Source organism: Diospyros lotus, chromosome 14 (assembly GCF_014633365.1).
Source record: "Diospyros lotus cultivar Yz01 chromosome 14, ASM1463336v1, whole genome shotgun sequence".
Classification (NCBI taxonomy): domain Eukaryota; kingdom Viridiplantae; phylum Streptophyta; class Magnoliopsida; order Ericales; family Ebenaceae; genus Diospyros; species Diospyros lotus.
The window spans coordinates 35,525,609-35,549,480 of record NC_068351.1 but is presented as its reverse complement, the minus strand read 5'-3'; the positions used below and the strand labels follow the sequence as shown (position 1 = coordinate 35,549,480).

The following is a 23,872-nucleotide window of genomic DNA, read 5'->3' as shown; positions in this document are numbered from 1 at the left end:
TGACTATGAACAATATATGTTTGAAGCTTATCAAAGATGTGCACATGGAATGAAGAGTGTGAATGAATATACCTCTGACTTTCTGCGATTGGCGGAGAGAAACCAATTGTCAGAAAGTGACAATCAACAAGCAGCTCGTTACTTGAATGGATTGAAGCCTGCTATTTGTGATAAAATTGGGGTTCAGATGGTTCTGAGTGTGCAAGAAGCAAGGAACTTAGCTTTAAAGGCTGAGTTAATGTTGAGTGAGAGATCTCGTAATGACAAATATCGTCAGTATAGTGGGAATGAAAATAAATAACCAGTTTTTGATAAAGGCAAGTCGGTTCAAGGAGCGCAACCCTCCAATCCACCCCATACAGTCAACCCTAATAAGGCTACAACGGGGGGGAAACATTCGAAGTACTACTTCTAATCTTCCAAAATCCCCTAATCCTTATGCAAAGCCTATTCTTTCAAAATGTTTCAAGTGCAATGAGGTTGGGCATCGATCTAGTGATTGTCGAAGGAGGAAAACAGTTAACATTGTAGAAAAGGAAGAGGAAGATGTTGCTGAAGAGGAAGTATATTGCGGGCCTGATGGGGAGGATGACGAAGAAGATTATGGACACGGGCAATATACCTGTGTAGTGAGGAAGTTAATGCTATCTCAAAAGAATGAAGATACTACTCAACGGCATAAGCTTTTTCGCACGAGGTGTACGGTGAAAGGAAAAATCTTTGAGTTGATTATTGATAGTGGAAGTCAGGAGAACATCATAGGAAGAGACGTGGTAGCAAAGATGCAGTTAACTCCTGAAAAACATCCAAGCCCTTACATGATTGGATGGATCAAAGAAGTTGGTGGCATACATGTGGATGAACGTTACAGGGTGCCTTTCTCTATTGGTAAGTACTCCAACGAAGTCTATTGTGATATTATTGATATGGATGCTTGCCATATTTTATTTGGGAGGCCTTGGCAATTTGATGTGGATGCTAAGCACTCAGGTAGGAAGAACACATATCAGCTTGAGAAAGAAGGTGCGTTATACTTTGTTACCCATAGTGGAAAAGAATCAAAACAAAGCTTCTAAAGTGGAGCTTGATTTCGAAGATTATGTTGTCCCAGCAACCTCAACGTTTGCAAACTCAGATCTAATTTATGCTGCTAACATGACAGAAACTCCAAGGTTATTGACTCATACTGGGGTATTTTCCAGTCTCGATGGCTCAAGCATTGCTTCGCAACCCAAGGATGGTGGTGTTTCCTATTATCGACTTGCAACTGTAAAGGAGATGGAGGTCATGGTAGCAAATCTTTTTACAGTTTATTCAAGCTCTGGCATGGTTGAATCTAAGGCAATAAGAACATATTCACCTTTGCAATTGCAAAAGCAAGATGGTCACATGGGTCTCTTTGTGGATAGGGGTGTTGGATCTCCTAGGCTAGTTAACTCAACTACTGCTATAGCTGATCAAGTGCTTAGACCAAAGAAGGATTCAAGAATCAATATTTTAAGTGATGGAGAGACTACTTGTAGTTATGAAATAAGCCTTTATTCGAAACAGTTGCAAAAGAATGCTTCTCCAGGCAAGAAAAATTTATGGATGAATTCGAAAGCTGTTGAGGAGTCAAAATCAAGAAAGCTGATGAGAGGAGAAGGACCTATGATAAGATCTACTATATTAGAGAAGCGCTCAAGACGGAAGGTTCAACGTCCTCAATCTAACAGTAATAATACAATGGAGGCGGAGGGCAACAAACATGGTGATGGTTGGACCCATTCCAACGAAGATAGGGCTAAGAGGGGAAGGAATGTCTTTGCTTATGTTCCCTTAGCAGAAAAGTTCAAGCAGTTCAAGAAGATATCAAACAAAAGTTGCACAAATAAGAAATACAAGGCGACAACTGACAAACATAGGAAGCACAAGGTATTTGAGGTTGGAGGTAAAGTCATGATATTCTTGAAGAAGGAACGGATTCCAGCAGGAAAGCAGAACAAGTTCAAGCCAAAGAAGTATGATCCTTACAAGATTTCAAAGAAGACCAATGACAATGCTTATGTTGTGGATTTGCCTAATCATATGGGTATTTCTAAACATTCAAAGTGGCTAATCTCTCTCCGTACTTATCGGATGTGGATTTGTCCAAACAGGATCAAAATTCGAGGTCGAATTTTTTCTCAAGTGAAGGTGAATGATGCGGTCACCAATCAAGACTCAGCCCAAGGCCGACCCAACCAAACCAAAACAGTATCACCAAAATAGTAGTGCCATAATGTTATTTTAATACTTCTTAAGTTTTAGAATTCTACTTGATTTAGGATTCTACTTTATATTTCTACTTAATTTAGGATTTTATTTCATATTTCTACTTGATTTAGGATTCTACTTCATGTTTGATTAGGATTTTATTTTTATTAGGATTCCAGTTAACTTTTATTTATGATTTATTTCTATTAGGATTCTAGTTGGATTTTGTTTTCCAAATATTAGATGGATTTGGATTAGTCAAATACTATAAATATGCCTAGGATCTAGAGTTTGTAATCAAGTTTTTCTTAATCAAATTTCAGTAATCTATTTGGGTTTTCTTAGCAAAACAATCTTGTTTTTGCATCTTCTTGAAAGCCAAGCTTCGACCATTGAAGTTTGCTCTTTCAAGGGTTTATTTTGGTGTGTTTTCTTCACACTCGCGCTACACGCTGCATCAATTTTTCTAGACAGTAAAAAATGCAACAGTATGTAGATACACATGGTATCTATCCAACTACTTGTTCCTCCAACAAGCATTATCTGTTTCCAACTGCAAGTAGAACTTACACAATAATCTCTAAGCAAGCGTAATGACAACATACTTGGGATAATCCAGACCCTTTAAGGTTTTTAAGCCTTCCATAGAAAAGTAAGTGTTCCCTTCCTGTTAAGGTTTCCCAGAGTAGGCTGCATAATTGTCCAAGAAACAATAAAAAAAAAGAATAATATTTCAGGGTTCAATATGAAGGAAGGAAAGACCACCAAAACTGCTTTCCCACAGTGAAGACTATCAAAATGCTTACTCATGTTGTGGGCAAACACCCATGCTGGTGTATATCTCATCCATCTGTCTCTGTATATCTAGACCTTGAACATAAGCTGTTCCAGAGCTTGGTTTTATGAGCCCAATCATCTGTTGACAAAAAATATGAGAAATTCTTTGCAAAGAACACCAGGTATTTTTTGTTTTTGCAGTGTTTCAAGAGTATAGCTAAAATAACTAAAATCTTGTTCTCTTCACGATATATTTCCTTCACTGGACAAGGTCCATAAAGAAAAAAGAAGCATGCACAAACAGTACCCATAGATATGCAATTGAAATGCCCCATCTCTTAACAAAAAAATTAGAGCCCACATCTTAAATTTCCTCAATGAAAAAAAAAAAAAAAAGAGTACGGACTCTTTATGTAAGCAAGCAAGTAAACAGACAAGAAGATCAAGACCATTTCATACCATATTAATAAAAGAGGTTTTGCCTGCACCATTGGGACCAAGCATACCAAAGCACTCCCCTTGAGGCAAAGCAAGTGACAGCCCTCTCACTGCAAATTTCTCAGGGTTTCCATCCCTTCTTGGATACACCTTTTTGAGGTTATCACAGAGAATAGCATGACTTCTTGTTGGTTCAAGTAGCAACTGTTCAACTCTCTCCCTCTGGAAAAGAGAAAAGGAAACAAATAAAATAGGAAAATTTGAACAATCCTGAAGCAGATCACAGTGAGTAAATGAAGAATGCACTTCTAAAAGGTATGAAAGAATAGAGTCTACAAATTAGACTGGCCCATTGGGGAACATGTGAATTTAAACAAACACCACCAAGAGGTCTCTTACTCAATAAACAAGATACAAGGACCATCATCTTTATCACCATGCAGAAAATAGTGAAGGCAAATTTAACATTGCAGATGAATACAAGTACAAGCATTAAATGGTAAACTGTTATGCGATTACTTTAGCTGAGAATACGATAGTTCAAGGGTCTAAATTGAAACAAAAGATGTATCAAGGTGCTGACAGAAACTTGTACAACCCTAAAAAGTGAATAGATTAACCTAGTCTGCAGTTTGTCCAATAAATTATCCATCATTCAATTTCAAAAGTCTGTTCCTAAATTGAAGAAAAGAATACAAATCATAGCCAGGTAAACCTTACTGCTCACCTCTTGTGCAACATCAGGTTTCTCCATTTGAACAAAAACTTTAGATCCCTGCCTTTCAAATCTGGGTCTTCTCGTGGATGATGATGAGAAAGGCTTCTTTCGAAAGGCTTCTAGGAAAAATAAAGGACCTCTTCCAAAACCATGTCCTGATGATACTACCCTATCTATGTAATAAGAAACAAAGAGAACCAGTAACCACTCCACAAACATGATTATTAAAACATCTTTCATTCCATTATTGCTATCACTTAGGTCTCTCCACCGCATCCCATCTATCCCCATATAATTTCCCGTGAAGGCATATTGTGCAAACTCATACAGCCCACGGTACAGAGAAAAGCCAGGATATAACTCCATAACAATGATCCAGCCTCCTGCAACATTGAAAGATATATCTTATGTCAATTAGAGTTACTAAAAATGAATAAAAGCTAATGACCAACATAAACCTCAGAAGAAAATTGAAAGTAACAATTAAAATAGGGTCACATACGGCAAACTAGAAAAGTTTTGAGTGATATGGCCAGTATATAGCTGCAATATCAACTTCAAGGAAGTTGCATACATGCTTAAATAGATACAAAGGCTTGCCTTCTTTGCTGGGGGGCACGCCATTTAAATGGAGAGGTGTGTGTGTGTGTTCTATATATCTTGCAACAACAACAATCACAAGCCTCCCAATTGGATGGGGTCAGCTACATTAATTTTAGACCTCTAACCATCTCTATCCATGGCCATGTCCTCTATAAGCCATTACCTTCTATATTACAAACTTCCTCCATTTCACAAAGTTTTCTTTGGGCTTTCTCTCTCTCTTTTATTACAAACTTCCTCCATTTCATCCACTCACTTCCAAAGTGCACCTACCAGTCTTCTTCTCACATGTCACCAAAAAAAAATAGAAAGGATGGAAAAGCAAGCATTCTTACAAGAACTGTTGGGCAAATGTTAATGCAAATCTTCTGTTAAGTTTCCTTCTACTTACTTGGAAATGATGTATCTTGAATGAAGAACTGGAAGAGAAAGCCCCCTAAGAGCCCGGTTCCAAAAACCATTATGTACCCTATAACTGTAGTAAACAAATTTCAATTGTCATTTCTTGTTGTTCAACTAATTTTTAAGAACAAGAAGATTTACTCTAGCATATAATAGTGTCCAAACCTGCAGCAGTCTTGACATTTGAGAACACTGAAGCCACCAGAAAAGCCAGTGAAATTTGCAAGTTTATGTAGATGAAGTAAAACAAAAATTGGATGCTGTAGGCATTGAGTGTGAAGAATTTTAATCCTGTATTAAAATTAACTGCATTAAGCAACTTAAATAAAAGTCAAAAGAAGAACAGAGTGAATTGTGGTCTTATTACCTATAACTGAGCCAAAGATCACAAAACATAACATGTATGCCAAGGATATCAGAAAGAAATAAGCATAAGAAATCATCCAATAAGGTCCATCACCAAGTCCATGCATTTTCATCATGATTCTTAGCTTTTGTTGCTTCTCGTAAATTAAAGCTGTCAATATAACCTAAAAAAATAAAAAACAATGTAAGAAGGCTTTCATGATACGTATAAGTTCAACATTTCCTAAATAATTGACCAATGGATATCTAGGGAACATTTAATTAGCTGTAAAAAGAACCAAAAAGAACAACAGAAAAGGTAAATTGGATATAATGAATCGTGGATGATATTTCTCCTCAAAAGTCTCAAAGGATCACTTTCAGATTATGTTCTGAAATCAGGAGTGATTTCCACAGAATCCATGGACAAAAATAAAAAAATCTTAAGGAAGAAATAGGAGTATATTCCTTTTTTTATTATCAGAAACTAGTCATGAAAAGAGGATCTAAAACCAAATTTGAGCTTGTAATGAAACTCTTCGCAGTGATATAAAATCCAATCATGAGTCAGATAAAGGTGAAACAACTTTCACTGTAGCTTGCATGTCTCCAATATGAAGAAAAATTATAACTGGAACTGGAAGCCTATGGAAGGCATGGGCTGAGCAACCTCATTGTGGACTCTCCAAGAAGAAAACAGGAACCAACTTGGTGCTTTTAACACTGAGGAGAAATAGAGAATGGGGGACAGCCGAGAGAGAGAGAGAGAGGGGACCAGCAGAGGGGTGGCTGAGCCTAGACAATATGGAGAGAAGGGGAAGCACAGGCCTACAGAATTTATGTTTGGTGGGGTGGACCTTAGTGTTGGTCTTATTCATCATTGTCTTGAACCTGTTCCAGCTTCATCTTACCACACTACAGGGTGATTTGAAAAATGTAGAGGGATTAAATTCCCTCCCAAATGTTTCCCTTGATCCATCTTTTTTGGTAAGTTGAGCTGTGGCACATCGAGGAGCCTTCTCCCTCAGCAATCTCCCTGACTCTATCCTCCAGTCAGTTCTGCCTTAATGAGGCTTCCAAGGCCATGTGATTATGGGTAAATAGATGGATCTATATAATTTCACCAGAGAGCTGATGCACATTCAAGTAAACAATCAGATTGTAAGGCGATACACTTGAGTGAAGGCTTCAATCATGAGGGACTGAGGGAGCAACATCAGTGGAGTGGCAAGCAGCCTCTACTGCCTTGGTTATTTCATCCACAGGTTACACGCACCTTGATGAGCCCAGCACAAGCCTTGGATTAATCACCAAGAGGCCTAAATGTTAACATAATGATACCGGCGCACAGTTTCCTTCAGGAGATCTTCCAAGCACTAAATTGTCAAACCCGGTATTAAGTTATCATTACCCAACAGTACTGGGATGTACTTTATCAAGCATATTTATAAATACATATTTGCAGATGTCTATATATACAGAGAAATAAGTGCAAAAATGTCAATCTATTTGTCTTACAACTCTTTCTCATCAATCACTATATTAAGTCCAGTTACGCCAGCCATTCTTGCTTCCATAACAAGGTGCACCAATTCATGATTCAGCGGTCATCATCATCAACTGCACCTTATCCTAGTCAATTGACTATACAAATTCATGCAAGAGAACAACAACAAATTCAGCCTTTATCCCACTATGTGGGGTTGGCTACATGAATTCTAGACTTTCATGTATTTTTGTCTTTTGACATATCTTCATTTAGACTCATACACTTCATATCAAACTTTAATGTATCTCTCAAAGTCTTCTTGGATCTGCTTCTACCTCTTTTTTTGACTAATTGTTCCATTTCATCAACTCTCCTCACAGGAGCGTCTCTTGGTCTCCTTCTCATATGACCAAACCATCTTAGTCTAGTCTCTCTCATCTTCTCCTCAATTGGCACTACTCCTACCTTATTACAAATAACCTCATTTTGAATTTTATCTTTTCTTGTATGGCCGCACATCCATCTTAGCATCCTCATCTCCGCTACGCTTGTCTTTTGCTCATGCTGGTATTTAACTACCCAACATTCTGAGCCATACAACAAGACTGATCTTGTAGCTATCCTATAGAATTTTCCTTTTAATTTTAATGGGATTTTACCATCACATAATACCCTCGATGCATTTCTCTATTTTAGCCAACCTGCCTTAATTCTATGCGTGACATCCTCGTGAATTTCTCCATCTTTTTGAATCACTGATCCCAAATATCGAAAATGGTCTTTTCTTTGTAAAATTTGGTCTTTCAATTTTATTATAACATCATCTACTCTTGCATTCTTACTAAATTTACATTCTTTATATTATGTTTTCCTTCTACTTAATTTAAATCCCTTAGATTCTAAATTGTTTCTCCACAACTCAAGCTTAGTGTTCACTCCCTCTTTTGTTTCATCCACCAACACTATGTCATCTGCAAATAGCATACACCATGACACATTTGTCTGAATGTGTTTAGTGAGTTTATCCATTACTAAAGCAAATAAGTATGGACTTAGTGTAGAACCTTGATGCAGTCCTATTATAATTTTAAACAGTTCAATATCCCTCCGCATGTTCTAACTTTTATCTCTGCACCGTGATACATGTCCTTAAGGGCTTATATATAGGTCATTCGGACTCCTTTCTTCTCTAAAACCCTCCATAATACTTTTCTAGGGACCCTATCATAGGCTTTTTCTAGTTCTATGAACACCATATGTAGGTCCTTCTGTTGATCCCAATACCTTTCCATTAAGCGCCTCAATAGGTATATAGCTTCCATTGTTAACCTACCAGGCATGAAACCAAACTGATTTTTCGAGATATCTGTTTCTTTTCTGAGCCTCTGCTCTATTACTCTCTCCCAAAGTTTCATGGTATGGCTCATTAACTTAATTCCTTTGTAATTTTCACAATTTTGAACATCTTCTTTATTCTCATATATAGGAACCAAAGTACTCTTCCTTGACTCATCTGGCATTTTTTTTTATTTAAGGATCGCGTTAAATAATTTCGTTTTCCAAGAGATGCCCCCTTCCATGCATTTCCATGCTTCTATTGGTATATTATCCGGTCAACATTGCCTTATGATTTTTCATCTTTTTTAATGTTTACCTTATTTCATTTGCACTTATGCGTTGATAAAATGTATAGCTCACATTCCCTTCGGAGTTACTAAGATGTCCCAACCTAACTCTTGTGTCCCCACCATCATTGAATAATTTTGTGAAATATTATTTCCATCTCTCCTTAATCGCTCCCTCATTCACTAATACATTTTGGTTTTCATCTTTTATGCATTTCACTTGGTTTAGATCCCTTGTTTTTCTTTCTCTTACTTTAGCTAATTTATATATATCCCTTTCTCCATTTTTTGTATCAAGTCGTTTATATAGATTCTCATATGCTTTTGACCTTGCTTCACTAACAGCTCTTTTTGCTGCCTTTTTGCTTCTTTATAATTTTTTTGGTTTTCTTCATTGTTACACTGATATATAGCCTTATAGCAAGTTTTCTTATTTCTAATTTTCAATTGTAGCTCTTCATTCCACCACCAAGACTCCTTAAGGTTTGGGGCTCTATCATTTGTCTCTCTAAGGACTACCTCTGCCGTGCTTCTCAAGGCAGTAGCCATTTTCCTCCATATTTGGTTTACATGTCTTTCTCCATTCCATTCCCTTCTACCCCTTAATTTTTCTTTGAACATTAGTTGTTTCTCCCCTTTTAAATCCCACTACCTAATTCTTGGATTTTGTTTTATGTGATTTTTTCTCTTCCAATTTCTTACTTAGACGTCAAGTACCAAAAGTCTATATTGATTAGTCAAACACTCCCCTAGTATCACCTTACAATCCCTACAACATAACCGATCCTCTTATCTCATGAGGAAGTAATCTATTTGGGTGCTTGATGTGACATTTTTATATGTGATTAAGTGTTCGTCCCATTTTTTGAACTTAGTATTGGTTATGATGAGCTCATATGCCATAGCAAAATCTAGAATAGACTTACCCTCATTATTAATTTCTCCAAATCCATACCCTCCATGTACCTCTCTATAGCCGTTTTCGTCTCTACCCACGTGACCATTTAAGTCACCTCCTATAATCACTTTCTCTCCTCTTGGTATCATTTGTATGAGTCCCTCTAAGTCCTCTCAGAATTTTGCTTGTATCTCCTCATCTAACCCCGCATGTGGTGCATATGTACTAAAGATATTCATAGTCATTCTTTCTAAACCAACATTCACCATAATAATCATATCCCCTATTCTCTTTACATCCACTACCTCATCTACTAAGCTTTTATCCATAATAATCCCCACTTCATTTTTCGCTCGATCATTTTCTGTGTACCATATTTTATATCCAGTTCCTAATAAAGTTTTTGTTTTTTTCCCTACCCATCTCATTTCTTAAAGGCACATAATATTAATCTTTCTCCTAATCATCACATCTACCACTTCCATAGGTTTACATGTTAATGTGATAGGCCGCCGGTGCATCGGACCTATCAAAGACACAGCAAGCAGCTGAAGGCATGAAGATTGGAGTGAGGGGTCAGCACATGCAAGTGTAACAACCAGCATGTGCGTATGGGAGGGATAGAAATGTAATCCACATTGCTAATAGAATAATCAGCATGTGAATGGGGGAATTCAGTTAGAAAGGGAATAATCAGCATGTGAATGGGGAATTCAGTTAGAAAGGTGGTGAGGAGAGGTATAAGTAGGAGCGAAAGAGAGAGAGAGAGGTAGTTGTTTTTTTTTATAGAGAATTGGGAGAGTTAGGGCCTCTCGAATGCCCTGTTTTATTCTTGTTTTTTCTGCTGAAAGGTATTGGAAACTATTGATATTGGATTGCTATTGGAATTCTATCGAGGTTCCTATCAATTTGGTATCAGAGCCATTCCGAACCTGATGGTGAACGTAACAGAGAGAGTTGGTGAATTGGAGTCGAAGATGGAAGGCGTACAAAGGGGAGTCGAAGACATTAGAGAGAATGTCCAAGCGGTGGAACGCAATGTAGCGGTGATGCTTGAACAGTTCGCCTTCATGCAAACGAAGTGGGACGAGCAGAAGCGGGAGAGGAAGAACAAGTCCAAAGAACGAGAAGGACCCTTGGAATTCACCATGGATTCCGAAGTAACCCCTAGGGTTGTGGGAGGTTGCGACTTGGAAGGGGGTATCGGGGGCGAGTACCGGTCGGACCTACGCGAAAGAAGATTGGAGATGCCCATTTTCGAAGGAGAAAATCCGAATGAGTGAATTTTTCGAGCCGAGAGGTATTTTGCTATCAACCAACTAACAGACGAGGAGAAGATGGAATCCGCAGCCCTGTGTTTCGAAGTAGCGACTCTGTCTTGGTTTCAATGGGAGACAAGGCGAAGAGGAATTCGGAGTTGGAAAGGCTTGAAGCAAGGAATTCTGGGCCGGTTTCGCCCCACTCAGGAGGGGTCGCTAGAGGAGCGTTTCTTGGCTCTTCGGCGGGAGGGATCGGTGAAGGAGTATCGATTGAAGTTTGAGACCATGGCCGCGGCAGTGCCTAATGTTCCTTAGGCGTTTTTGGAAGGCCAATTCCTAAACGGCCTCAACCCAGAGATAAGGGCTGAGATCAAGGTGTTACAACCACGGGGGCTCGATCGAATTATGGTGGTGGCTCAAAACATTGAGGACAAGAACGTAGCTCTTCATAATTGCCATCGGGCAACCGAACCAACCAGGAGCGGATATTCCATAGCACCCACGATCGCGAGTCAAATGTCACCAGTTCTAGCAAAGAGTTTGGGTTCCTCCCAAAAGTCCATAAACCAACCAAGACCCAGGTTTCACCCCGCTAGAAATGGTGGAAACTTCCCTTTCAAGAAGCTTAGTGAGGCTAAGTGGAAGGCAAAGCGAGAGAAGGGCCTTTGCTTCCGCTGTGATGAGAAATACTCAATTGGCCATAGGTGCAAGAACAAGGAGCTCCAAGTTTTGATGATTTAGACGAAGAAATGGGCGAGGCTGCAGTAGAGGAAGAAGCAGTCCAGGGGGGCGATGAAGGGTTGGAATATGGGGGATAGGTGATTGAATTATCCATGAATTCGGTTGTGGGATTGACTACACCTCAAACGATGAAGCTAAGGGGACTCATAGAAGGGAAACCGGTAGTAGTTCTGGTGGATGGAGGAGCAACTCACAACTTCATAGCATCTGAGTTGGTGCAATGCTTGAGTTTGCTGAGGACAGAAACGGTTGGATATGGGGTGATAATGGGAACCGGGATGGCTGTTCAAGGAGCAGGAGTTTGCAAAGGGGTGAAACTAACACTTGATAACCTGCAGATAGTGGAAGATTTTCTTCCCCTTGAGTTAGGGAGTTCCGATGTCATTCTTGGCATGAAGTGGCTGGCTTCGGTGGGGAAAATGAGTGTGGATTGGAGGAATCTGACCATGAAGTTTCCAATGGGGGGGGGGGGGGAAGGCCGTGACATTGTAGGGTGATCCTAGCTTAAGTAAGACATTAGTCTCCCTAAAAGCTATGATGAAGGCGTTTAAAGAGAATGGGGAAGGAGTGTTGCTGGAAATTGGAGAGGTGGCTGCCGAGTTCAATGAACTGCAAGTGGGACTACCCCGAAGTTTGGAGGATTTATTGGCTAAGGTCGGAGGGGTTTTTTTCCAGCCCAGAGGGATTGCCACCCACCAGAAATAAGGACCATGCCATCAATCTTCTACCCGAGACTTCCCCGGTTAGTGTTCGACCTTACCGCTACCCGTATCTTCAAAAAAATGAGATCGAAAAGATGGTACGTGAGATGTTGGTAGCTGGTATTATTAAACCAAGTGTCAGCCCCTATTCCAGCCCGGTGTTGCTCATTAAAAAGAAGGACGGGGGATGGAAGTTTTGTGTAGATTACCAAGCTCTCAACAAAGTAACAGTTCCCGACAAGTTTCCTATTCCAGTCATCGATGAGTTGCTGGATGAACTACATGGGGCTAAGGTTTTTTCGAAATTGGATCTCAAATCTGGTTACCACCAGATTTGAGTCAAGGTTGGAGACGAACCAAAAACTGCATTTCAAACACACGAGGGCCATTATGAATTCTTCGCCATGCCTTTCGGATTGACGAATGCACCGGCCACCTTCCAATCTTTAATGAATGATGTATTCAGGGAGTATTTGCGACGGTTTGTGTTAGTATTTTTTGATGACATATAGCCAAAATTTTGAACAACATTTGCAGCACTTGCGTTGTGTGCTGAAGGTGCTGGCTGCAAATCAGTTGTTTGCAAACAAGAAGAAATATTCCTTTAGGCAGTTGGAGGTTGAGTATCTTGGCCATGTCATCTCCCAGCAAGGCGTGTCGGCTGATCGCTACAAGGTACAAGCCATGTTGGACTGGCCTACACCCACTTCCTTGAAGGAATTGAGGGGATTCCTTGGTCTCACAGGGTACTATAGGAGGTTTGTAAAAGATTATGGCAAATTGGTGTGGCCCCTCATAGAGAAACTAAAGAAGAACAATTTTTTTGGGATGGAGAGGCTGAGCGAGCCTTCCAGCAGCTCAAAAAAGCAATGGGGTTGCTACCAGTTCTAACACTACCGAACTTCGATCAGCCCTTTATAATTGAGTCTGATGCTTCAGGGCAAGGGTTAGGGGCGGTGTTGATGCAGAATCTTGGGCCGGTTGCGTACTTCAGCCATGCTCTTAAGCCATCGGAGAGAAAAAAATCGGTTTACGAAAGGGAGCTGATGGCCATGGTGTTTGCAGTCCAGAAATGGAGACATTACCTCTGGGGAAGAAAGTTCATAGTAAGGACAGATCAAAAAAGCTTGAAGTTTTTATTGGAGCAGCGAATGATGAGCCCGGATTATCAAAGATGGATGCTGAAACTAATGGGCTTTCATTTCGAGATACACTACCGGCCGGGGTTGGAAAACAAGGCTGCAGATAGCCTTTCGAGAATCAATCACCCAGCAACCCTATTCGCACTAACGGTTCCAAGGGTGGTGCAACTCGATCAACTGGGCCAAGAGATGGAGAAAGATGCTTACTTACAGGGAATCATAAGACAGTTACAGGAGGATCCGGCTTCCTGCTCAGATTTCCAACTAGTGGGTGACCAGCTCCTTTACAAAGGGCGGCTGTTTCTACCTAAGGGCTCTTCCCTAATTCCATTAGTGCTCCATGAGGGTCACGATGGCAGTGTAGGAGGTCATTCAGGGTTCTTGAAAACATATAAACGAATTGCAGCGAGTGTTTATTGGGCTGGTATGAAGTGGGACATACGCTAATATGTGGGAAATTGTAACGTTTGCCAGCAACATAAGTACGAGTCTTTAACGCCAGGGGGTCTTTTACAGCCTCTTCCTGTTCCTGGCCAGATTTGGGATGATATAGCCATGGATTTTATTGAGGGGTTACTGAGATCGAGCCATATGAATTCTATACTTGTGGTTGTGGATAGACTCAGCAAATATGGACACTTCATTGGTCTCAAACACCCATTTACAGCAAGAGTAGTGGCTGGGATTTTCGTCAAAGAGATAGTGCGGCTGCATGGTATGCCCTGGTCTATTGTTTTGGATAGAGACAAGGTATTTATAAGCCGTTTTTGGGAGGAGTTGTTTCGGCTTCAAGGTACTAAGCTTAATCGTAGTACGGCCTACCACCCACAAACGAACGGGCAACGAAGGTCCTCAACCGGACCCTAGAGACGTACTTGCGTTGTTTTGCATCAGCAAAACCTATGGGGTGGTATGTGTGGTTGCCATGGGTTGAATTGTGGTATAACACACCATACCACACTGCTTCAAAGGTTACTCCCTTCCAAGCTATTTACGGGAGGGAACCACCAACCTTGATCAGGTTTGACAAGGGAACAACCCATGTATCTGCAATAGAACAGCAACTGATGGAGTGGGATTTAGCATTGGAAGAACTCAAGGACTAGTTGGCAAGAGCTCAAGCGATCATGAAGAGGGGGGCTGACCGGAAAAGAAGGGATGTGCAGTTTGTGGTTGGTGACTTCGTCTATTTGAAACTAAGGCCTTATCGAAGGAAGTCCCTAGCTGCCCGCCCTAATGAGAAACTGGCTCCTAGGTACTATGGGCCATTTGAAATTGAGCAAAGGGTGGGACCGATGGCTTATAAACTTAAACTACCAGCCCACTGCCATGTTCACCCTGTTTTCCATGTGTCCCAGCTAAGAGAGGCCAAAGGTGAGGTGGGAGCAAGGGTGTAGATTCCCCTCCAGCTACAGGCTAACTTAGAAATGAAGGTTAAACCAGAGGTGGTGCTGGGAGTTCAGCCTGGAAAGGGTTCTAACTTACGCGGGCTGGATATCTTAATCCAGTGGAAAGGCTTACCACCATTAGAGGCAACTTAGGAGCCCTACAACATGATTCAGCCACAGTTTTCAACTTTTCACCTTGAGGACAAGGTGAAAGTGCGGGAGGGGAGTAATGATAGGCCGCTGGTGCACCGAACCTATCAAAGACACAGCAAGCAGCCGAAGGCATGAAGATTGGAATAAGGGGTCAGCACATGCAGGTGTAACAACCAGCATGTGCGCATGGGAGGGGTAGAAATGTAATCCACATTGCTGAGGGAATAATCAGCATGTGAATGGGGGAATTCAATTAGAAAGGGAATAATCAGCATGTGAATGGGGAATTCAGTTAGAAAGGTGGTGAGGAGAGGTATAAGTAGGAGCGAAGGAGAGAGAGAGAGGTAGCTGTTTTTTTTTATAGAGAATTGGGAGAGTTAGGGCCTCTCGAATGCCCTGTTTTATTCTTGTTTTTTCTGCTGAAAGGTATTGGAAACTATTGATATTGGATTGCTATTGGAATTCTATCGGGGTTCCTATCATAATGTTCCTATGTTCCATGGCCCAATCCTTAATCTATGATTTTGGTTTTGGCCTTGACTTTGAATTTGATTTTGTTTTTTATTTTAATTTTGGACTAGTTTCTTTACCCACATCCATCCAAGCAAATGCGGGGACCCTTGCTCATTTGTCACTACATTCGAGCACCGATGCAGCGGCCCTAGCTCACTTAACACTACACGCAGACACTGTAGCGCGTCGCTATGAAGGGTTACGTCCCAACGATTTTTCATAGTTTGTCTAGAGTTCATGTTTTGGATCCGACTAGGTTTTACATTGGCTGTCGACTACCTAACACAACCCTCCTCCTTTATCCAGGCTTGGGACCGGCAGTGGATAACATACCAAGAAAAGACCAATTTAGATATCTTGGATCAATCATCTAAAGAGATAGGGAGATTAAAGAGGATATTACCCATAGAATTAAGGCGGAATGATTAAAATGGAAAAGCACATTGTGTATTACATGATAGTAAGATTCCATTAAAGTTAAAAGAAAAATTTTATAAGACAACTATAAGACCAACATTGTTATAGGCACAGAATGTTGGACGGTAAAGTACCAACATGTGCAAAATAAGAGCGTAACTGAGATATGCTAAGATGGGTGTGCGGTAATACAAGAAAAGATAAAATTAAAAATGATGATATACATAATAAGGTTGGGGGGAGGGAGGGTGGCTCCTATTGAAAATAAGATAGGGGAAACACGATTTAGATGGTTTAGTCATGTAAGAAGAACACAAGTAGAGGCTCCTATGAGGAGAGTTGATGGAATGGAGCAAGTAGTTACAAAAGAGGTGAAGGAAGGCCAAAAAGGACTTGGTGGAGACACTAAAATTTGATATTAAATATATGGGCCTTATAGAAATGAATGGAAATCTAGAATTCATGAAGCCAATCCCACATAGTGGGATAAAGGCTTAATATGTTGTTGTGGTTGTTGTAGAAAGACCTTGGCATATTTTGGGTTACCAACATATATACATCAATAAATTATAAAAGACAATTTACAACAGAATTTTGCCACCATAAAGAGTTGTGATCACTAGAGCATAAGTTAGTCTATTAAGGTCCATCCATGTTGTGTCAGGATATTAACCCTTCTCAGGTCTTGCATGCACATTCAGTACTTCAACAACATCCAACGTTAGAAATTGAATTTTGATGATCTTAAGCATGTATCCAATGCTTATTTGCAAAGATGCATTTGAAATGTTAGAATAACATTGAATGTATTTTACTCTAAATGAATTAACAGGAAAACAGTGAGGAAACATATTAACATTGAGTACATTAATGTTAGAATAATATATTAATGTATAGAACTCTATATTGAGATATGTTAGAGCCCTGTGATAAATATAATTTTGTCTCCATTATCCTTGGTTTTATAATTTTGTCTCCAACCCCACATGGGATAACGGCTGGATATGTTGTTGTTGTTGTTTGTATCCTTGGTTTTATATGGATAAAAACTATCATTAGTTAAAAAACTAAGCATATTCACTAAATCCTTCAATTAGTATATTGACTACTGTGCAAATGTTTCATGGGAATGATGTGTAATCCAGAGCAACTTACAACTGAATGCAGTGGATTTAAGAAAAGAATGCATGCCTCAAGTAATCTAGTTCAAACAAACACTATTATTATTTGGAAAAAGAAATTACTTACAGGGAATAATTGCAGAATGACCCATGTAAAGAAGAGTGGCCCAAGGAGAGAAGCAAGATCCAGCTTGAGTTGGGTTTCAGGTTTGGGCATTTCTTTGACGAACTCAAAAAGCATTTTCTTAGAAGGCCCAAGCAAAAATTGGAGGTACGCGTTTGAGGCCTGTACATGTATCAACCATAAGTCAATAATTCTCATGTTTCTCACTGGATGGAGAATTAATTTATGTTTTCTACTTGATGTTGTCAAAGTACAAATCAGTAAAATATTTGTGAAGCTAGGAAGAGAAGAAGAAAACTTTATTTTGAGTGGAAAAAAAAGAAAACCAAAACATGCAAAAAGAAAGTAATCAGCCATTCATGTATTAAAGATCAATCAGAATGGATCCAATAAAGAATAAACCATGAAGATAATGGAACAGGTGTTTCTCATACTTCATAAAAAAAATGATATTCTCAAATCTCTTTTGCTTGTTATAGTTATACTACATTACATAGGAACCACCAATAAAACCATTTACAAAAAGAACATATTCTCATAGCAAATATATAACTATTTGAACATTGATAGAACTACCTCAACAACATGATCTGAAAAATTAATTTCTGAATGGAGCTAAAGTCATAACCAAAAAGCTCAAATCACAAAAAGACACAACAATCACAATGCAATGCAAGAAGCAGATTTTGCCACAATGAAGACACTAGCAGGAATATTCCCAGTGTGAGGTGAAAACTTTAGAACAGGTCATGTTAAGAAACAGATGAGTTCCATTGCTGGAAATATGTCCAAATCTGGTAGCAAATCACAGAAGGCCTTCTTTCCCACCTAGCTAATAGATAGGGAATAACTTTTACTGAACCCACAAGAGCATTACATAAGAACCACATTAGGTTTCATTAAAGGGCCAACTATTAGTTCCTCTTCAATACACTGAGATATTTCATTGTTTTCTTTCTAGAGTAGCATATCACTCTTAAGGAGAAGAGGTAAATACAGTATTCAGCAAGAGGGAGCTTCATCTGCATTACAACTTGAAGCTCCATAACTGGACTTTACAAATCAACATTAAGACAACAACTAAATTGTGTTTGGAGAACTCTGTGGGAGAGCATTTGAGACCACAACAAACTTTATTTGTTTACAGTTTTTCTTCACTTACAATGTCTTACGCCTTAGATCACTAGTAAAATTCTTTGGAGGAGCTCCTGTTGGAGTAAAATCAAGACAACTTTCATCAAAACGGAAATGAAATTTTAAGGTATGCTGAGTAAACCAGTAAACCACATGAAATTTTTATCATGAAATTCTGCAGATTTCTTCTCATCTCATACATTTTATTCTCAAAGGATAGTCAAGAAACGTTCTGAACTGAATGAGTTGTGACCCACTACAACAACAACAATAAACCAGCTCAACGGACAATTTCCACGATAAATCCCCGCACCTGTCCCCAAGTTTTGTTATCATCATTTAATTAGGGCATTTTCTTTTTCTTGCTGGCGTCTATTGCAAGGTATATTAACCATCTTTAAATAAATTAATCGGAAGAATATTTTCATGATCCAATCATGGAAATTTTAGTGGACTAGCTTGAATTCAGTTCACCAAATAAATTCTGTGGATTGAAGTACCATTAAATGAATTGAATTCTATCAAAGTGATTGGCCACATGATTGGGGCACCGGTTTCCAAAACATTAAATTGTGCTGCCAAAAGTGAAGCCCAATGAGGGTAAGATCATAATCTAGTATGCATTCTTTTCATTTGCATGACCAAAAAAGGCAATAAGAGGCCACCGTGATAAGATCAAGAAAGGAGAAGGCCACCATAATATTTCATGACATCAATTTGCTAATGTCTAATCTTACTCTCCCTACTTTTCTCTTACTAGATAGATGAAAATCTGACTTCCTTATATTATGATCTTCCCATTATATCACATCCCCTGAAAGATCTCTTTTCCAATATGTTAAGTCCATATGAATAACAGAAGCTCCATAGGTCAAGCCAACAAAAAATTCAACATATCTAATGAACATGAAACAAAAAGCTAATAAATTGAAATGGGTTTTGATCAAGGAAAGATTACGTATAATGGACAAGATATAACGAAGTAAGGAATGGATACCAAATTTACTGAGCGAGGAACACGCAACAACGCCAGAGGAGCATTGCCTGTATCATTCTTGTAGGTAGAATTGTACCATATACTCACATTGAAGTTATTCAAGTTCGAGTTTAAGAAATCATAGGCTGCAAAAAGGCAAAAACAATGAGTAAGGTCGCTGATACAATAACAAAATATTTAACTCAGGAACATCCAAAAGACATACCTGCTACCATTTCATTAATCTTCAGTTCAGAGTTGCCCTTCCTAAAACCCTTGTACAGCTCATCATTAATTTCAGAAGCACTATTACGCCACAGGCGTAATCCTTGAACGCATCTAGCTTCTAGATTCAATACAAAAAGAAATAATAAAGATCCACAAAATAACAATGCATACTCACAGATACACCATTGAGACCAAAATTGGATAAAATTTTGCTAGAAAAGATAATATTTAAAATGGACTATTATTTATGACACAATCCATTTGTCAGAATAAATCACATACATAGGCTTTACCATCTTTGAATAACAAATAATAGTTTTTCTGTGTTTTTTCTTTTAATGCCTACTTTTTACTATGAGTTTCTATATGCCTGCAATAAGATTTTGAAGAATAAAATAGTAGGATGATTCAAGTAGGAAGGTCACCACCTAAGTATAGAACCTTCAGTAATAGCCCACAAAAGGTAGGCTTTTCCTACAATTTGTTAGTTAGAAAAAGCTCTTCTTGCCTGCTCTTTGTATGGCTTGCATTACTGTGACAGTGAATTATTAAATTGGTCCACAGTCCATGTGATTGACAAAGATGTTAACCATAAATATGTTAATGAGAATAATAAAATCGGAGTTTCTACTGCTAAGAAAAATACCCTGTGTTACTGCATTGTTACCAATCTGGATGGGAATGGAAATTGTAGAATTTGCGGAGCACTGAGGTTGGAGATGATAGAGAGGAAGAGTTGAAACAAAAGCTGGGTCAAGAAAATTGAAATATTCAGTCTGTGTGTCTGATCCCTGAAATGTTTCAAGAAGAATTCATATTGACAGTGAAATTAAAACAAACAAATTATGAAATAATTGGAAGGATAGAAAAAAGTATTTTTTAAAATCAAAGCAAGTAGAAAATTAGAAGGCAATGGAACATTAAAAAAATAAATAGATGACTTACCAAGATAATATTGGCTAAGCTATACAAAATGTCGGAGGAATTCAAAGTGAAAGAACTAGTCAACATATTTTTAGCCAAACCTGTCAAAATTTATTGACCCGACACAGCATTTAGTGCAGAAAAAAAAATAAAAATATAACAGAAAAAGGAGAGAGAGAGAGAGAGAGAGAGAGAAGCTGTACTTTCTCCGAGAGATTGATTATTCCCAGTTATAAGAATGGTTGCAGGACAGGACCCTGTATTCCTGCATGACGCGTCAGGCAAGTCTTTATAGGAAGCAAAATCAGATCTTACTGCACGATACTCAGAAGATGGCACTTGCAACAAGGGAGGCCACTCTGGGGGACTAGGAATGGGACAGCTACTCACTTGATCTAAAGTTGAATACTCAATCCCACATGCTTTTCTTTCACACTGACCAGTAGCATTAGCATCATTACAGATGCAGCCACACCTGTTTTTGGGTTTATCCAGCTCCTTGTTAATCAAATTTTGGAGTAGAACCAGCAACAAGCAGAGCAAAAAGGGGAATAATATGAGCCTAATATTGGCCTTGATATTTCGTTTCTGCAAGGAATAAATAAAATAGAAAAGAAAAAGAACTATGAGGATATAATTACAAAGTCGCCAAAATATATTTCTACTAATACCTATATAAGTAGCATGGAAAACATTGTATTAATTAAGTTTCTTTCCTAAAGTAAATCAAGAATCAATTTGACAGTTGAATGGAAGTTAATTTAAACAGATCCAGATTTTCAGAGGATTAATAGATTTACTAGTCCAGCTCCAATAGTCAAGTAATATCATCCTAAGGTTAAAAAAATTATGCAGACAAGTGTGGTTATATTCTCAAGTTACTATATGCTAAGAGCCGTCCCTCTTCAAGACATTTGAGCTTCAAAAAATTATTATTCTCTGAATGTATGTTCGGGTAGGTGTCTAGGTCTATTTTGTAAGCATTAAATTAAACGAGGATGTTAGCAAATAGAGGGGGTGACGCAGTTGCAGTCTCATCATGCCTCAATTTTTCAAAAATAAAAAAACTGTTAAATGTGAGCATTACTATAAAAAGCAAACTTTGACTTCAAAAAAAAAATTAGAAATCAGTGCTTTGTGATGCATTTCGTGTACCCAAAGCATCACTGAACAGAATCAATAAAACCCTCTTTTTACAGCAGAACCTTATAAACACACATCGATTTCCCCGTTAGAAAACTTGAATCCCAACACAATAGATGCGCCAAACCCAAATTTGAAAGTGAATTTCACGAGCTTATCGGCGCAAAAGAGCCTTCGAAGAAAACTCAAATTCTGAGACGCACAAATCGATCAAAATTTCGAGCACAAATCAAATCATGAATCCCAACAATAAGAAATATAAATAGCTCCATGTATAACAACTCGGATAAAATCTGCCTGTCAATCAATCAATCTGTCTGAACGAAAATTAAACCCCAAGGGAACAGGCAGCTGGAGACAGAGAGGGACCTGGAAAGTCAAGTTTTTCCGAAGCAAAGCGTTGGCCTGAGTCCAGAAGCTCGCATGGCCATGCGATGAATCCACCATTGTAGGCCTCCTCTCTGTCGGAGCAGGAAATATGACCGTTAAACTCAAGGTGAAAGCTCGTGGTTACTCTGATAGACCTCCTTGCAGAAGTAAGAACTCAGAGCTCTCAGCCATTTGCTTTCTTTCTTTATTATTGCTGTATCAATGATTCAATATAAAGGCCTAATTAGAATTTTGGAATATTTACATTTGAACCCCGTGACAATGGCCTATTACATTATTTAATTAACTATAAAAAAATGATATTTGAATTTTGAAATATTTACATTTGAACCCCATGACTATGGCTTATTGCATTATTTAATTAACTACAAAAAATGATATTTGAAACTAATTACGAACATAGCGTTTGTTAAAATGAGTAAGATAAAATTGTATTAAAATAAAGTTTAAATATTTTCTATACCAAAATATAAAATCGTCAAGATAATCATGAAAAACATTTCAAAACTGTTATCAAACTATTTGCTAATTTTTTAAAAATACACAGGAAGATATAAGTTGTAATACCCCGAGAGCCCAGAGAAGTTAGTATATATCGAGGATAGTGTAAGAAATGAAACAACACCAGCTAGATACCTTTTGGGCTGAATGTTGGCAAAGAACTCCCGAGTTAAGCGTGCTTGACCTGGAGTAATCCAGGGATGGGTGACCCCCCTGGGAAGTTCGTGTAGGCCCATCAGGGTAAGTTGTTCCGGTCCTTCCTATCGCTCGATGCGGGATGTTACAGGTGGTATCAGAGCCGACCCTTGGTGAAGGCGGTCCAATGAGGGCGGGGAGTGGCGCCGGGGCTCGAGGGCCTGTACAAGGAGCGGCTTCTGGCAGGTTTCTAGGATGGCAGCCCCCAATGGGAGAAGGTCTGGGACCAGTTGTAAAGTCGCATGACGAAGACGTCATGTGCTTAAGGGGGGAGAATGTAATACCCCGAGAGTCCAGAGAAGTTAATATATATCGAGGATAGTGTAAGAAATGAAACAACACCAGCTAGATATCTTTTGGGCTGAATGTTGGCAAAGAACTCCCAAGTTAAGCGTGCTTGACCTGGGGTAATCCAGGGATGGGTGACCCCCTGAGAAGTTCGTGTAGGCCTATCAGGGTAAGTTGTTCTGGTCCTTCCTATCGCTCGATGCGGGATGTTACATAAGTATTATTTTTTTTATATGTAATCACCAAAACATACTTATTTTGAGGAAAAAAATATAAGTATATTTAAAAAAATTCTAATAAGAAGTCACGTAACTTATTTTTTAAGAATTGCTAGATAAATTTAATAAACACATTAAAAATAACAAAAATCTTGAATTATTTTCATATCTTATATTTTTTTGTTTATATCTTGATTAAAAAACACTATCTAAAGAAGTAGAAAATTGATGAACAAATGACAATAGCCAATTGAAGTTGTGGAGAAAAAAATATAAGTTTGTTTGCTCTAATATAAAAAGTTATATATCAAGTTAAGGTTTCGTATAAATTTAAGTAACATGTTTCTTGATTATGTTAATGATAATTCATATTTTAACCCATCAATTTCAAAGTTAAGAAGTCAGTGTTTTTTTTTTTTAATGTAAGAAACTTGAATGATTTATCGATCACAAATAATTTCGCCCATAATCTATCTGAATCTCTTTAAAACTCATAATTCGCCTGTTTCACAATTCTGAACGGACAGATTTATTGCAAGACGAAATTCGGGAAAGTTCGCCCTTTAGATAAACACAAACAATTGCACAAATTTACATGAAGACATATTTAAATTCACGATTTCACAATATCTCAAATTTTAATTAATAATGGATAATAATCAATTTAGATAATTTTAACTCTAAATCAAACTATTCGTGGCAATTTGACTATTGTCCAAACTATAACCAAACCATTATGTGTCTAAAACCATCAAAACCATAGTTTAATTGTTTGAGCAGTTTGAA

At 38.5% G+C, this 23,872-nt stretch overlaps 1 protein-coding gene across 2 annotated transcripts in view; it reads right to left on the bottom strand.

Annotated features, from left to right (window-relative positions):
- Positions 1 to 22,055, bottom strand: part of LOC127790299 (ABC transporter A family member 7-like) — a 31,234-nt gene extending 9,179 nt beyond the window's left edge. For both annotated transcript variants that reach the window (XM_052319740.1, XM_052319741.1), the window contains exons 1-14: positions 21,864 to 22,055; positions 20,555 to 20,939; positions 20,373 to 20,452; positions 20,074 to 20,218; positions 19,426 to 19,545; positions 19,221 to 19,345; positions 17,093 to 17,251; positions 5,541 to 5,703; positions 5,339 to 5,464; positions 5,163 to 5,246; positions 4,178 to 4,551; positions 3,472 to 3,672; positions 3,042 to 3,151; positions 2,841 to 2,925 (exon numbers count right to left, since the gene is read on the bottom strand). In XM_052319740.1, the coding sequence (XP_052175700.1) occupies positions 2,841 to 2,925; positions 3,042 to 3,151; positions 3,472 to 3,672; positions 4,178 to 4,551; positions 5,163 to 5,246; positions 5,339 to 5,464; positions 5,541 to 5,703; positions 17,093 to 17,251; positions 19,221 to 19,345; positions 19,426 to 19,545; positions 20,074 to 20,218; positions 20,373 to 20,452; positions 20,555 to 20,939; positions 21,864 to 21,941 (2,235 nt within the window). In that variant the 5' untranslated portion in view covers positions 21,942 to 22,055. The remainder of the gene's footprint in view (positions 1 to 2,840; positions 2,926 to 3,041; positions 3,152 to 3,471; positions 3,673 to 4,177; positions 4,552 to 5,162; positions 5,247 to 5,338; positions 5,465 to 5,540; positions 5,704 to 17,092; positions 17,252 to 19,220; positions 19,346 to 19,425; positions 19,546 to 20,073; positions 20,219 to 20,372; positions 20,453 to 20,554; positions 20,940 to 21,863) is intronic.
- Positions 22,056 to 23,872: the final 1,817 nt, after the last annotated feature.